At 44.0% G+C, this 14,881-nt stretch overlaps 1 protein-coding gene across 3 annotated transcripts in view; it reads right to left on the bottom strand.

Moving 5' to 3' along the window:
• Positions 1–14,881, bottom strand: part of PRR5 (proline rich 5) — a 51,882-nt gene that overhangs the window by 2,350 nt on the left and 34,651 nt on the right. For all 3 annotated transcript variants that reach the window (XM_084206144.1, XM_084206145.1, XM_084206143.1), the window contains one exon: positions 1,339–1,477. In XM_084206144.1, the coding sequence (XP_084062270.1) occupies positions 1,339–1,477 (139 nt within the window). The remainder of the gene's footprint in view (positions 1–1,338; positions 1,478–14,881) is intronic.

Raw genomic sequence — 14,881 nt, 5'->3', positions numbered from 1 at the left:
AGTGAGACCCATTTCAGGAGTATCGCTACATCGACAACCCAGACCACAGCAAGAGGAAGTGCCCAGCCCACCAAAACCTTCCTATCTTCTGCAGTCATGTAATCAGACATTTATTTGCTAACAATTTGTTTCACTGATGCTTTATTCTCTTTCGCATTTTTTCTATCTTGACATACAAAAGCTTGTAGTTAGAAAATGTCAATTTGAGACTCCATTTAAATGCTTATGGCCTTCTAATGGCAAGCAATGAATACAAAGTAGTAATCCTGATCCATTTTTAGGACATAACCAGCCTCTATTTAGTCACTTAAAACTCATTTGTTTCTTAAACACCTGCTGCAACACAACCATTTTGCCATTCAGCTCCAGAGAAAATCAACTACTTTACTGGCCATTTCTGTCAAGCAAATAGACTGAATTGACTGCAGAGAAAACATGCAATTGAACTTATCTTCCCTTCTCTCTGCTCTATTTAATCAGACCATCTCAGTATTTCCAATAAAATACTCAGGTACTATCACATTTCCTTTTTTATTTATGCTGATAGTATCTCCCTTGTATTTTGAACAGATTGCACTGGTATGTAGGATATTCCACCTTCATCCTGACTAAATCTTCCCATCACAGTCACCAAAGGCTTCAGAGCTCCAAGAATCAGAAATTAGGCTGGAGGGAACTCAAGCTGCCACCAGGCCAGTCCCCCTTCCTCCTTATGGATGCTGATGTTTGTGACAGGTCTCAGCAGGGAAGATTCAATAATCTCCAGAGGCAATGCATGGGAAATTAAAGAGATTTTTCCTTCCATGTAATATGAATTCTCGCTGCTATGTTAGACCCCCTCTGTATTTATCTCCATTGGGATGGAGAACAGCTTATTACCTTCTACTCTGCAGAAAGCTTTTACATGCTTGAAGGCTTATGTGTTGTCTTTTCTAAGACAAATTCCTACTCTCTTCCCTAATTTTAACAGCCTTGTACAATCTTTGTGTAGTAATGAACACTAATGAAATTTAAAAGTGGCTTCTTGCTTCTTCCTCTCACTGTCCATAAAGCATGCTGTGTTAAAGCTCTCTTGTTAAAAAGTAGAATGGAAATGCTAAAGACTATAGATTAATTTTACTGATTTTTTATTACTGAGCACTTTTATGATGATCTATTTTCATCTTTTGCCACTGCAAGTTTCACTGTGACTCTGCACCTTGAATGGTCTTAAAAGAGAAGCCTGATGTACTCATGTAAGCACTGGCAGCCACCTCTTGTGCAGGCCCTGGCCCTGCATGGAGCAAGGTTTTGGGAAGTTCTCTGTGCTGTGCCAAATAGAGTCTGTGTTGTTCTTACCCAAGATACAGGCAGAGTGAGTGAAGGGTCCGTCACTGGAATACAGACCATACGTGCCCAAGTAAGGAGAAACAACTTTCTGGATCAGGGATTCCAGTTTCAAATAATCTTCAGACACACCTTTCGACTCATGAACCCCCTGAAAAAGAGGAAATACCCAAGATGAGCACTGCCCCCTTCAATCACAAGCTCTCCTGGATTAACAAGCCAACCAGAAAAGAACAAGCATTTTCACTGAGTGAAAGCAAAGGTGCCCTACAATGTGATCCTGGTTTGCTGGTACAGCTGATTCCTCTTCTGTAAAACCAAGAGATGTGAATCAGACCAGAGCTACCTCCAGGACATTTAAATACAGGAAAGTATATCCTACTTAGTGCACAGCACTCAGGGAAGGATAGAGGACATGGTCTGTAAAGAGGAATTAAAAACATCCCTGGAATTTTTGCTATTGCAATCTTACAGTGACTTCCTGAATGATCGCATCCGGTACCACAGGGTGTCACTGCCATCTTGGCTATACCAACAGCATTAAGAAAAAGGTGAAACTGAGATGTTCAGAAATATTTCTTCCAGGATATTTTCAACAACCAGTATTTACAGTAAAGAAGTTTGTTCTGTTTCCTCATCCATCCCCTGGCACCTATCAATGTTCCAGGCAAAAGTCACATTATAATTAGAATGGCAAGAATCACCCACAGCCAAAATGTTTAGATGCTAGCTGTTAATTCTGCACTTCCACCCACAAGCACACTTGTTGGGCTGCAGAGGTGACAGAAAAACCTTGCAGAATTGTATTCTCCCTTCAGCTTACAGCTGTAGAGTGTGGGCTCCCATGTGGTCTGAGCAGACCCCCGTACACTCTTAAGTAGGATACCTCTTGCAATACGGAGCAAATTCACATTTTCCACGTGCTCAACACATTATGTCGCAGAATTAAGATCCAAAATGCCATACTCAGCAAGAACTCTGCCAGAATTCAGGAGATTTCAAGATGTGTTCCTGAGCTACTATAAAAAGAAACTGATTGGGATGAAAGCCGCTGGAGAGCAATATAAAGACCAGATGAGTAAAGTTGCAACACTTCCTTCAGCATGTGAAAGGATCCTGACATTCAGGACGTGTTCACAGCTCAGTATGACTCACCAACCAGAATCTAGAGTGACTCTCAGATGTGTTTCTGAATGACTGACTCTATACCCTGCTTGCTGCACTGCCTCATCACTTGATAAAAGTTTGTAAATGGAAAATGAATAATGGCTAACAGAGAATTCAAATTTGGACAGAATTTGAATTCCAGTTTAGCAGTTTTAAAATAACAAATAATGATCTTTGGTGATGTGCTATGTCCTGAAAAACTTTGGGACAGCCACAAATACAAATTTAAAGACAAAGACATATCCAGTGGATCCAAAAGCTTGCAAACATCAAAGGAACAGTTGAATGAGCCCACAGTTATTCCACCAGGCAAAATTAACATTGGAGTAATTCAGAACACTTAATGAAGGTGCATGTATTATTTCCAAGTCGCTACTGGCTTATTGAGATCTGTTCCAGGGTTTCTAAATCTGCTGGGATTTAGTGAAGCCCTCAGAAAGGCAGCATACCTGCTACCTTACTACATATTCACAAACCCATCATGAGCACATCAAGCAAAGGCCAGGGCTTAGGACATGCTGCATAAGGCTCCCACACTAAATACCTCTGGAACTGGTCTCCAAAACATGGCATACATGAGTGGCAGAAGCCAGTCTTACTTAACATTGCTCGTGCCCAGGCTTTGCTGTAGAGCTTTATTTACTTTCCCACCATTTTAGTAGTTTTTTTACTTGTGAAATTCAAGTAGCTAAATATCAGCTGTGGCTAAAGAACCCTGATGGGGAACTATGCACGGTGGGGAACTGTGAGTTCTTTTAAAAATGGATGGTCTAGAATGAAATTAGGTGAACTGAGACAACCTTACATATGAGAAGTTTCTCGGTAACCAAAACCAAGAACAACAAAAAAAGCTGACCTACTAAAGAGGACTAGAAAAGACAGAGAAGGAAGATGGAAAAGGATAGCGGAGAGAGACACCGAGAGGGGAGACAAAGAGGGAAAGCGGCATTAAGACCAGCAGGCCGGGGAGTGGCTGCGGCGCCACAGGCACGGGCTCCCCGACGCTGTGAGTGAGTGAGTGAGTGAGTGAGTGAGTGAGCGAGCGAGCGAGCGAGCTGGGACAGGAGCCGCAGAACCCGGGACACGGTCACAGCAGGGATCGCGGCAGATGAGGCAGGCAGGGCTGGACAGAGCTGGCTCAGGCAGGGACGCAGGGACAAGGCGGCAGGGCAGTGGTCAAGGACACAGGGAGGCACGACAGACGCGAGGGCCCAGCAAGTGCCAGCAGCGGCAGGAGAGCCAAAACGCACGCTGGAGCCAGGGAAAAAAAGGACAAAAAGCAGGGTAGGGCCAGGACAAAGAAGCAGACCCTCAGCAGGAGCCAAAGCAAAACCATAAGACTCAAAAGGCCCCCAGACTCAAAAAACGCCAAGAAAACAAGTCTGGAAAGGCCCCCAGAGCTTGTGACGCAGTTACTTTTACACCCCCTGGCTCCGCCTCAAGTCTGTCTGCTGGCAGGAGACCACTGGCCCAGTCCAGCCTTCCACTGGCGACCCAAGAAGCCTCTCTGGGGAGTGCAGTGTCTCCTGCTGTCCCATGTGAGCTCTGAAATGGTTGCCACACAAAGTCCTCCCAGAGACAAGGCTTTCTCCCATCTTGCAGTTGTCTCCTGCACGTGGCAGGAAACAGTTGTATCCCCCACACGCCTCTGACAATCAGTGTTGAGACAAATCGAATCTAAATTGGCTCCTCACAAACCCCAGTAACTCACTAGTGCTACACCGCTCAAAAACCAACTCTTGCCACCAGTAGCACTGTATGAGTAACAGAAGTGTCCTTGCCTAGTGGTACCTTAACACTGTCTGATTTCCTATCACCCTTCAGGTCTGAAGAGTTCTTTTGGTTTGGAATTCTATGTTCTGATGAACTCCTCAAAAGCCAGAGCTATATTCTGCATGGACAGCTGCTCTTGCAGGGATACAAGGAGACTTCCAGCAGCTCTGCTGGGCTGGGATAGGCTCCTGTGGTAAGCTGACAGGATGGAGAGTAGACCCCCAAGCCACAGCTGCTGGGATAACTCGCCATCGTGGGGCCAGGGAGCTGGAGAGCCCACTGGCTCTCTGTTCCTGAGTAACACTGTCTTTGAAAAACCCAATTTCCTCACTACCTGCATCAGCTTCTTCAGTCTTGCCCTCAACCTTTATTTCTGTTCTCTCAAAGCACTGTTAATCTCCACCTCTTTAATTTCAGCATCTTTTAGTTGCCACCTTTGAAGTGAAGAAGCCACTGAATTCTACCATTACAGTGTAAAACCACTCAGTATTGAAACAGCCTGCTACTAGTTTTAATCCTCAGTTCTGCGTTCCTTCTGCATAAGGGATAATTTAAAAAACACACTGAAATCTTGTAAAATATGTGGTGTTCGCTGGAGCCAGTGCTGACTTCTGCACTGTGCCTTGGCACAAACACGCTCTATTACCTGTGACATCCTTCCTGCATTGACCATTGTTCAAAGCTTTTCTGCAGGGGCCTGATGGAGGAACGCCCTTAAACCTTTTACTTACTGTGGAGCTTCTGTCAGAGCAACAGCATTAACAGGGTGCAGATGCCATTCTGACCCCGCAAACCAGTGGTTTTCCTGCATTCCCTTCTGATGTGATACTCAATGACAAGCATCCTCTGGGCCTCTATCTTACCAAATACAAGTACGTCCCAAAGTGTAGCAAGGACAATTTCAGCCTTCCCAATCTAAACTTTCCATATGATGTAATGACACTGTCACTTATTTATGAATCACCCCAGCCCACATAGCCTAGAGAAGTGTCTGCAGGCTCAGAGCAAGCTTTAGGAGCCTGGAAGAAGCTTGTTTTGATTTAGATGCCAGGCTTGAGAGTGCATTTAAACTCTTGTCTCCCCACCAGAGGTTTCTAACCCATCCCCTGTGCCACATGTGCAGTGACTTGTTTGTGTAACACCAAATTCAGTAGAAAAGCACTTCTAGTAGAAGCTTAGGAATGGAGGAAAGTATAGTTATAAATGTTTCATATATCTGTATGTAAAGACAGATAAATAGATAGCTAAGTACGTATAGACATCTGTACACCCACCTACATCGGTATCTATATTAAGTCCTTTTTAGACCCTTCCCCAAATTTGTAAGTGATTGGTGCTTATAAAGGCAAACAAAATGAGCATTAGAGTTAAGCCAACTTAGACGGTTATTTGTGTCATAACCGTTTCTGAAAAAATGGTGAAAGGACTTAAAAGTCACCAATAAAATAGTAGTAATAATAATGACAATAAAGTATTTTGCTGTTATTTTGGCAGTTTATGCTTCTTCTTGTACTTACTGCTCAATGCCTTACTATCTCAGTATTTCACCATGAAGCAATAAAGCAAAAATCATAAGGCTGGCTGCTTAGCTTACAAGAAGCTCTATCACAATCTGGGGAATAAATAAAACTTGGAGCATTATCAGTAAAACAGAGATTCTACCCCTATCTTTAATGCAGTATTTGCTCTGCAGACCTGCAAAAACTTACTTTAAAAGATACCTGTGGCCTTTCATGAACCCAGTCTCATTTTAGCAGAAGAGTTTTATGCTTCTCCATGACTGTGAGACGTACCTATTAAATTCCTTTCAAAGGCCTTGCCTGACCTATTTATTTTGCAATTGAGGGCCAAAATAGCTCAATATCAAATATATGCAAGCATCTTAGTACTTTTGGAAGAGTGGAACTGTTGGATCAAATCCACACTGTTTCAAAATGCAACAGGGGTCACCTCATTATGTCTCCATTTGGAAAGGATTATAATGTAATGTTATGACAAGAGTCTGCCCTACTCTGAAGGCATGGGGATAATGGGGATTTGAGTCCTGAATACGGACGAACCTATGAAGAACAGAGACATATATTACTGCATGAGATACAGTGCCCAAGTCCCAAACTTCATTAACCTTAGTTAAATGGTTTTGAAACCAAAATTTTCCTGTAGTAGTTCAAATGCATTAAAAGGGTCCTATGCATGACTGGTTTTTATATGTAAATTTGCAAGCACTCCCAGAAGGGCCACATCTTTAAAGACTACAGGTTATTTATGTATTTACTTTATGAAGACACTGCCCCATCTGCTGGACCAGCCGCACGCATGGGCCCCCACTGCTACGCTTGAGTGTGGCGCTGGAATAAAACTTTTCTTGTATTTAGGAACAAAACCCCATAAGTCAAATCCATAACCATTCCAACAAGTAGGAATGCACCCAACTGCTCCGGTTTCCATCCCTCTTAATTCTGTAAACTAACCACGATCTCCTACTGAGCTTTTGAGGGCAGAAGGGCTTCTTGTGAAAGCACACAGGAAAGAATAAATGAGTAAACAGGTATGTTCAGAAGAATAGGTGGGGGATTTGTATCTAAGCACATAAGGCCACAGCCTCCTTTTTCAATATGTACAATCAGAGAATCAGAGAATGGGTTGGGTTGGAAGGAACCTCAAAGCTTATCTCATCCCATCCGCTGCAGGGACACCTTCCACTATACCAGGCTGTTCCAAACCCCATCCAACCTGGCCTTGGACAATTCCATGGGTGGGACAGGCCACAGCTTCTTTGGGCAACCCATGCTAAGGCCTCACCACTGCAACAGGGAAGAATTTCTTCTGTATACAGGATTTCCTTAAGCTTTAAAGTCCTAAAGCAGAGGCCACCTCAGGCAGGCATTTAGGGATGTAAAGGGTCCCTCTCAAAGATAACCTTAAAGCATGTTCAATGTTCATTACTTTAACCTTTTATATGCTGTTCTTCAAATCACTCCAAATATGGAGTGCTTTGAAGAATTTTTTAATGTACATAAATTATAACAAAAAATACTGCTAAGCCATTATTAACATTGTATCTAGGCACAGCCTACCTGACTAGTAAAGCTTCCAGAAACATAAACTCTTTTGATAACATTTGCCACAATTTTTCTTAAAAAAAAAAAAAAAAATTAAAATCATTAAATGTCCATGCTTTACTTTACCACGGCAACAAAATAAGCACCGTCACAAGTCTGTACTTCTATTTCCTATTACATTAATTTTTCCCACCCTTTTCTTCCCTCAAAGCAGTGAACATGCAAGCAAGTAATCCTACCATCCCTCCAACTTGGTGGAGGATACAAACCTACCTGCAGCCTGTGTCCCTCTGCAACTAGGCGGTCATTGCTGCACCCAGGCTCTTTATTCACCATTACAACAGAAATACTTTCATTTTTTTCTTTTCTTTTAAAAAGGACACCTAAGATTTCACCAGATAGTGTCAGCACCTTCAAGTGGCAGTAAACCAGGCTGCCCAAACCCAGCCCATTGGGGAGCTGCTCTGACTGTGAGTCGCAAAGGAATCCAGAAATTAGTCACCTGCCTTACACCACTTCTCACCTGGTCTTGGCTACTTCCTTTCCTCAGGCTCTGGTAAGAAACCCAGACATGAAGCAATTCCCCAAAGACAATGACAGCCATGAAAAGGAATGATAGCCACTATTTAGGCTGCTGATAGTTCGGTCCATATTGTTAAGACAGTCTGACTGAATTAGGATACAGAATTTTAGGCTTCCCACACTCTTCTGAGCAGAGGCGGGGTGTGTTATGTTCCTGTCTCGAGGAACCTGGCACATGGCAGAATGGGAGTTCGGTTTGTGCATCCCTTGCTGCTTATTCCTTTCTCTTCTGACCCCAAAAAACTGGATGTGAAGCTGCAGATCACCTTTTTACCTGTATTAGGGAGCAAAGAGGTGGCAAATCCCCACCATTAATACCCTGTGCAGACAAACCAATAATGAAATACAACTGTACTGGGTTTGCATGGCAAAGCTTTGGTAGCAGGGTGGGGGGTGCAGTTTGCAGGCATCTGTTGCCTGGTGAGATGGACTCATGCTAGAGAAGTTCATGGAGAACTGTCTCCTATGGGAGGGACCCAACATGCAGCAGAGGTGCAGCAGGGGAGCTACTCCTTTCCTTAAGTAGCGGGAGAAACAGTGGGTGATGAACTGGTCATAACCCCCACTCCCTGTCTCCCTCCCTGCACAGCTGGGGTAGGAGGTCGAGCTAGGAAGGAGGGGTATGGGAAGATGACGTTTTTACGGTTTTATGTTATTCTCATTATCCAACTCTTATTTTGTTAGTCATAAATTCAATTAGTATCTCTAATTAGACTGTCTTTTGCCTGTGACAGTATTTGATGAGTGATCTCTCCTGGTCCTTATCTCAACCCTTTTTTGTATTTTCTCTCCCCTGTCCAGCTGTGGAGGTGAGTGATAAGAGAGGCTTTGGTGGGTGCCTGGCATCCAACCCATTACACAGCTGACTGCCCCTGGATCATGGAGCAGCTTCTGCCCCAGTGCTCTGGGAATTACAGCCTGTTCACAAGTCCTTGCTAGCACAGCACTATGTAGAACAAAGATGAAATTTTCTTTTTAAGTATTTCTGGTAGCCACCATCTGAAGAATGGTACATTCACCACCCCATCCAGCTGCCTTGAAATTTTGGCAACTGGTGGGTTGCTCTGATGGAAAAATGATTTACCCTAAAAATCCTACAATGCACCTGACCAGAGAACTAAGCACAGAACTCGCGACAGCTGGAGACAAAAGAGCTACAGCTAAAGTTATCACATCCTCTGGCCACCATGCACACCCTAAAGGGATGTTTCATGTATGGCAAGAGACCAGAAACAAGCCTGTCTGCTGGCTGTTCTTGCTACCCAGCTGCTTTTCATTGATGTTTGCCTTACATAATTCCACTTCAGGGCCTCAGCTGGATCTTTATCTGGCCATCACTCTCTCATGCCTGATTCCTTCCCTTTTAAAGCTTTGCTTCATCCCTTTGACATCTGCTGTTTTGTAATACCCCCCACCCATTGCGAGCTCCTCTTTCAGTCCATGGGCAAGCCCCCTATCATCTGCTGAGCTCCTCTGCCACATAAGCCTCTCTGTATTCACCTTTACCAGAGGCTGCTTCAGTTCTGGCTCAACAGCTGCACACACATTGCCTCAAGTAACTCCTCGCTCATCTGTGTATGACTATCATCATAAACGACTATTAAACACCCAAACAGCTTTAAATTGACCAGCAGGAACTCAGTGTTTCGCTCAGTACTTATAAAAGGTCACAGGTTCTGTGTCTTCCAGTTCTGAATAATAGTACACACCATCTGTAACACCTAGAAATGGCAGTATTGCTCAGCTGCTTTTCACATCCTTCTTTAGCACAGACCATTTACCTAATAAATTATACATTGAAAAGTATCTCTAGTGTCTAAAGGTACCCTAAAAATGATGCAATGGAGGAACTACTTCATGCCCACCCGAAACTTGTGGATGTGCTAAATCAATGACTGGTCATTGATTAAAGGCTGGAGCACTCACCTTGAGCTTTAACACTTCAGCTGATCAGCATGTGTACATGAGTAAGTATTGGTGCAAAGGACTGTCTTCTGCTTCAACTGATAAACTGCTGGGTAGCTTTTAAATGAAAAAATAAAAAAGAATAAAATAAAACATAAATAAAATCTGTATTCCTCCAGATCCAGGGGAACAAACAAACCAGACCTTCAGGACCCAAGCCCCAGGCCCTGCCAGTAACAGACACAGCACTAAGGGATGCACAGCATAGCTTGGTGCAACTTCTGAACTCAGGAAACAAAAGAGGAAAAGGCAAACTTCTGGATTATTTAACAAAGTAATTTCAGCAATGATCATTCTTGGTAACTTAATGGAACAGAGAGCAAAGTCCTCTGCCCACAGACAAGAAGTGACTGTGTATGGCTCAGCTCATGGCCAAAACACTCTGTATCTCAGTCTGCTGGAGCATCCTCCATATGGGGGACATCAGGGGCACCCTTGATAGCTGGATTCACCGTTGTCTACCAACAAAATGCTGAAACAGTCCTGACCTGGTGCTATGTGAGAGGAAACACTGCCAGAAGCATTTACAGGGTCAGTTCTGAAAGCAGAGGTCTTGGCCTCATGTATTGCCCTGTCTTAACCACACAGGCAAACAGCTAAGAAATGTAACTATTTTCTGCTTAAAAGCAGCAGATTCCTTGGAGAAAAGGAAAACTCAATATGACAGAAAGAAACACTCAGGCCATGGTGATAATCTGACACATAGTGGATAACAATCGTTGCCCAAACACTCCCAGAGAAAACTGAAATTAAAAGTCACAAGGCAGACGCACAATAATATCCGTTGTGAAAATACAGGATTCAGCCAACACTGGTGGTGGAGGAGACCTTTGGTGCAGTGCAGTCTGCACACCCTGGTGACCACATAAACAGCAAGATGTGCTGCTTGGCATAGCCAAAGACAGAGCAGCAGCCTTGCTTGTGAGGCATTTGGAAACCAGCGCCCTTACAGGACTACTTATCTCACTTTCACTGCATTGCAACCTTCTGGAACTTGGGTAACACAGACCAACCCTACCTCAGGGCAGGCAAGAAATCACCATGGGGACAATGGGTCAGTAGTCCTTGCCCCATGCATCACCAATGGCACAGCACATGCTCCCAGTTACACTTTGGGTCACATTCAGGCTGGAGATCTGCAGTCCTCCATCTTCCTTAGAAGAGACAGATGCACATACTTTACAGCCAGTCATCCAATTTGCACCGATCTTCCCGACAAAATCACAGACAAAGCTATGGCAGCAAAGTTACGTTATGGTTTATTTGGTTGAGAAGAGGCCTCAGGAGCTGTCGCCAGCTATGCACAGCTTTTGTTTGCTCTACAGCACTGTTTTGTTGTCTAAACCCATCCAGCACATGCTCTGGACAGTGGTTCTTGCAGCAGCAAGTGTTGCTCAAGAGCTGAAGCCTTCCTCTAGCTCACAACTGTTCAGGAGCTGCTGCTCTTACTGCACCACACAGCATCGTCCTGGAAGTCTCCTGTTCATGGCTCACTTAGTGGCCATGCACAGCACTCTAAGGAAAAGCTCAAAGATCTTGCTCTTATACCCACTGTAGGAACTCACACACAAGGAGGACGTACTGGGCTCTCTCACCTCCAATGCCCAGGATGTCAGTCCTGCAGAGCAAATCCCGCAGTATTATACAAATTTATATAGCAGTACATTTGTACTACATTTGTGTAGCAACATCTGGCTTCCATTTACACATGCACACAATGCAAACTGATGAATAAACTCAGGGAAGTATTAGATGTGATAATGGATTCTTCTCAACTTTTGCTAACTTGACACCAAGGGTAACGCCACGCATAGAATCAGCCATGCAGTTTCAGACCTAAAAGTTAACTAAATTGAACATTTTCTTGCTAACAGTGATAGCAGGAGAAATGCACAGGGCATGCTCAGTGCAGGCTTTCTTGGAGTATATGCTGCTTTTAGTGAACAGGGATGTAAAAACTTGCTACATGAGACTTTGCAGTAGCCCTTAAGCATAAACAATCTGCACTAGAAATTATTCAGCAATCAAGATGAAGATTGTCAATAACTGATAGAATAACTAATTTTCAGAAATAAAGAACTAGTTTAGCTATTGAGTCCTCTGAACAGAGGAGAGCATGGATCTCTTTGGTGCCTTTGCAAAGTACTTATGTTGTGTGGATGCAGCTTCCCTATTTAGGAGTTGGGTGAATGCAATTCTGAACTTCAGCTCAGTCACCCTCAAAGGCAATGTTTCCTCTATTTGCTTCAGTTCGTGCTCACTGACAGTGAGCACCACTGAGAAGGGTTTGGTTCCATCTTCTTTACATTCTCTCTTCAAGTATTTGTAACAAGATGCTCCGAGACATCTCTTCTCCATGCTGAACAGCCCCAGCTCTCTCAGTCTTTCCTCCAGTCCCTTTACCACCTTCACAGTGCTTTGTTGGACTATCTCAAGGAGATCCATGTCTCTCCTGTCCTGAGGAGCCCAGAGCTGCTCATAGCACTCCAGGTGTGCTCTGCAGAGCAGAGGGGCAGGATCACCTCTCTGACCTGCTGACAATACTTTGTCTAACGCAGCCCAGGATACCACTGGCTGTCCTTGCAGCCAGGGCACACTGCTGGCACAAGTTCTACTAGTTCCAACAGGGCTCAGTATTTCTGGAGGAGTCTACTTGAGAGCTACTTCTGGAGGACTCATACTTGAGAGCTTCAAGTCCCATAAAGTGCTGAATAAACTCACTGTGAGGGATTACAAGATCAACTGACACATTCTGGAGAGACATCTGGGTAATGAAATGCCCTGCATCCAAGTAGCTGGGATCAAGGGACAAAGACTGAGAATTTAATGTACCTGCTTCTGCTTCTAGCTCAGTTGTCCATTGGCCAGCCTTTGTTTGCCTAGAAAACTTTGGGTACTTCCTCCTGGGTTTCCTTGATGACTCATGCTACTTTTATCCCAAGCAAACAACTCTGACATTTTTTATCCTTTAGGAAATAGATTCAAAACAGAATCAAAACGCTTCAAGAAGGAACTACATTTTGCTTTGATGAAGACTGTGTTGACCAAACTGACCTGATCTGCTGAAATTCAGCATGCCCCTTTCTCCATGGAAGCCCGCAGCCAAACCATAGCCATGGCCAGCCACTCTGATCGTGCCAAAGCCATAACTGCGGGCACGGGGCAGAACTGTCCACATGGCTGGCTTGATTTGTCATATCACTGTAACCTCGTGCTACAGAAGTTTTGCTGCCACTGCCATGTAGCTCACTGTTAACAGAAGATTCACAACAGATAATAGTTTAAATCAAATAACTGATTTAAATCTGAGCCCTGCTCTATTACATGATTATCTGTTTACCTTTTAATTGCTTGTAATAATCAGGTAGTGGCAAATAAATGAATTTCACAGTACGTGTCACATATCACCTTGTTACATAGCTGCTTCTTCTGCATCTGCAACAAAATTAGGGTAAGACTGTGAAATTACTGATAGAAGGCAATTAACAGTGTCTACTCACCACGGGAGAAAAGATGCCTCCAAGAGACTCATTCCATCATTCTCTTATCTTTGGCAAATTACTACAAATTAGCCTTTTTTATTTCTGGAAGAAATCCACAACAAAGCAGTTTCCCTCTGCAGGTCCCTATGCCACCAGTGTAATGTCACCATGCTGTACACATGGGCTGCTGATTCTGGCACTGGCAACCAGGATAGGAAAAGCTTGGGGATGGGGGCTTGGTGGTATGCCAGAGAAGGCAATTTGATAACTTTCACAATTCTTTCCCTTCTCAGTGCACCTTCTGCAGAGAAGGCTGAAGCTAAGACATTTTATATCATTTTTTTGATCACCCTTTTAGCTGAAGTAGAAACACATCTTCCCATAACAATAAAATTCTTTGGCATACAGAAACAGACAAGCACCAAAACCCCAGGAATCACTCCCAAAGGAAAATAAAATTCAGTTAGGGAGATAAAGAGTCAGAAGGCAACATATGGGAGGGTAAAAGGACAACACAGACAGCAACACGATGGGAGAGGAAGCTGTGCTCTCAGCAAGTAACAGCGTTCAAAACACAGGGAGCACTGTGCAGCCCTTTCTCTACCAGGAAAGGCTCATGGAGCAGAAGAATGAGCACACGGGCTGCCTCTCAGTCTCCTGGAAGGAAGCTTCTCTACTCACCTTGTAACTGGACAGAAAGCTTTGGGCAATAAGAAGGTAGAGGCATGGTGGCACCTGTTCAGGGACAAGCCAAGCTACACACACACACACACAACCTGCCCTGGGTTCAGCACTGGGAACTGATGGTGACCTGGCTACAAAAACCACAGGAAAGACCATGTCTGCAACACTAGGAAACGACCCCCTGCAGCTTTTCTGTTAGAAATCCCTTTTGACATTCTTCTTGTGAACAGTGCCCGGTGAATGCCACGAGGACAGATTGGGATGTGCTGAAGCAGCGACCATGACCACAGGCTTGGCTGCCTCTGCCACCTGCATGGACACAGCTTGGTCACGGAGAGAAAATCTTTTGTGCCAGGTGCTGGTAAACACTGCTCAGGGTGCTGGTGGCACCTGAGATGGCTCAAAGCTCTGTGGTCTGTGGTAACAGTCAAAAAGTGCATGCCACCTCTGGAGGAGCCCCACCTGTAGTGCCCTGGGCAATTCAAAACCCACTATTCACTTGTGCCTTTGTGCACCTGGGGTCATTCAGGGAAATTAAATTATACTAAATGCATTAAGAACAGAAACCCTTTTAAGATAAATTATGCTTAGGCCTCTGATGGAGAATTGGAGCATCATTAATTGCCTCCCTTCCTACTCCTTTAATTCTCAGAATGAGTGTCCATACAGACTTCTAAAGAGGTTTAATTAATCTTCCTTAAAGGTAGCTTAGTTTAACTTTCTTCTATTCCTCCTGTAGACAACTCATGAATCACAGTATTAAAGCATCCTGACTCAAAGGATTCTTGCACTGTGGGAACACTTCCTGCTCAGAGTTTTTCAACAGTTAAAATTTCTATG

Source organism: Fringilla coelebs (assembly GCF_963513975.1).
Source record: "Fringilla coelebs genome assembly, chromosome: 5".
NCBI classification, from domain to species: Eukaryota; Metazoa; Chordata; class Aves; order Passeriformes; family Fringillidae; genus Fringilla; species Fringilla coelebs.
Note: the sequence above shows the minus strand (reverse complement) of the source record. Positions and strands in the feature narration are given on the sequence as shown.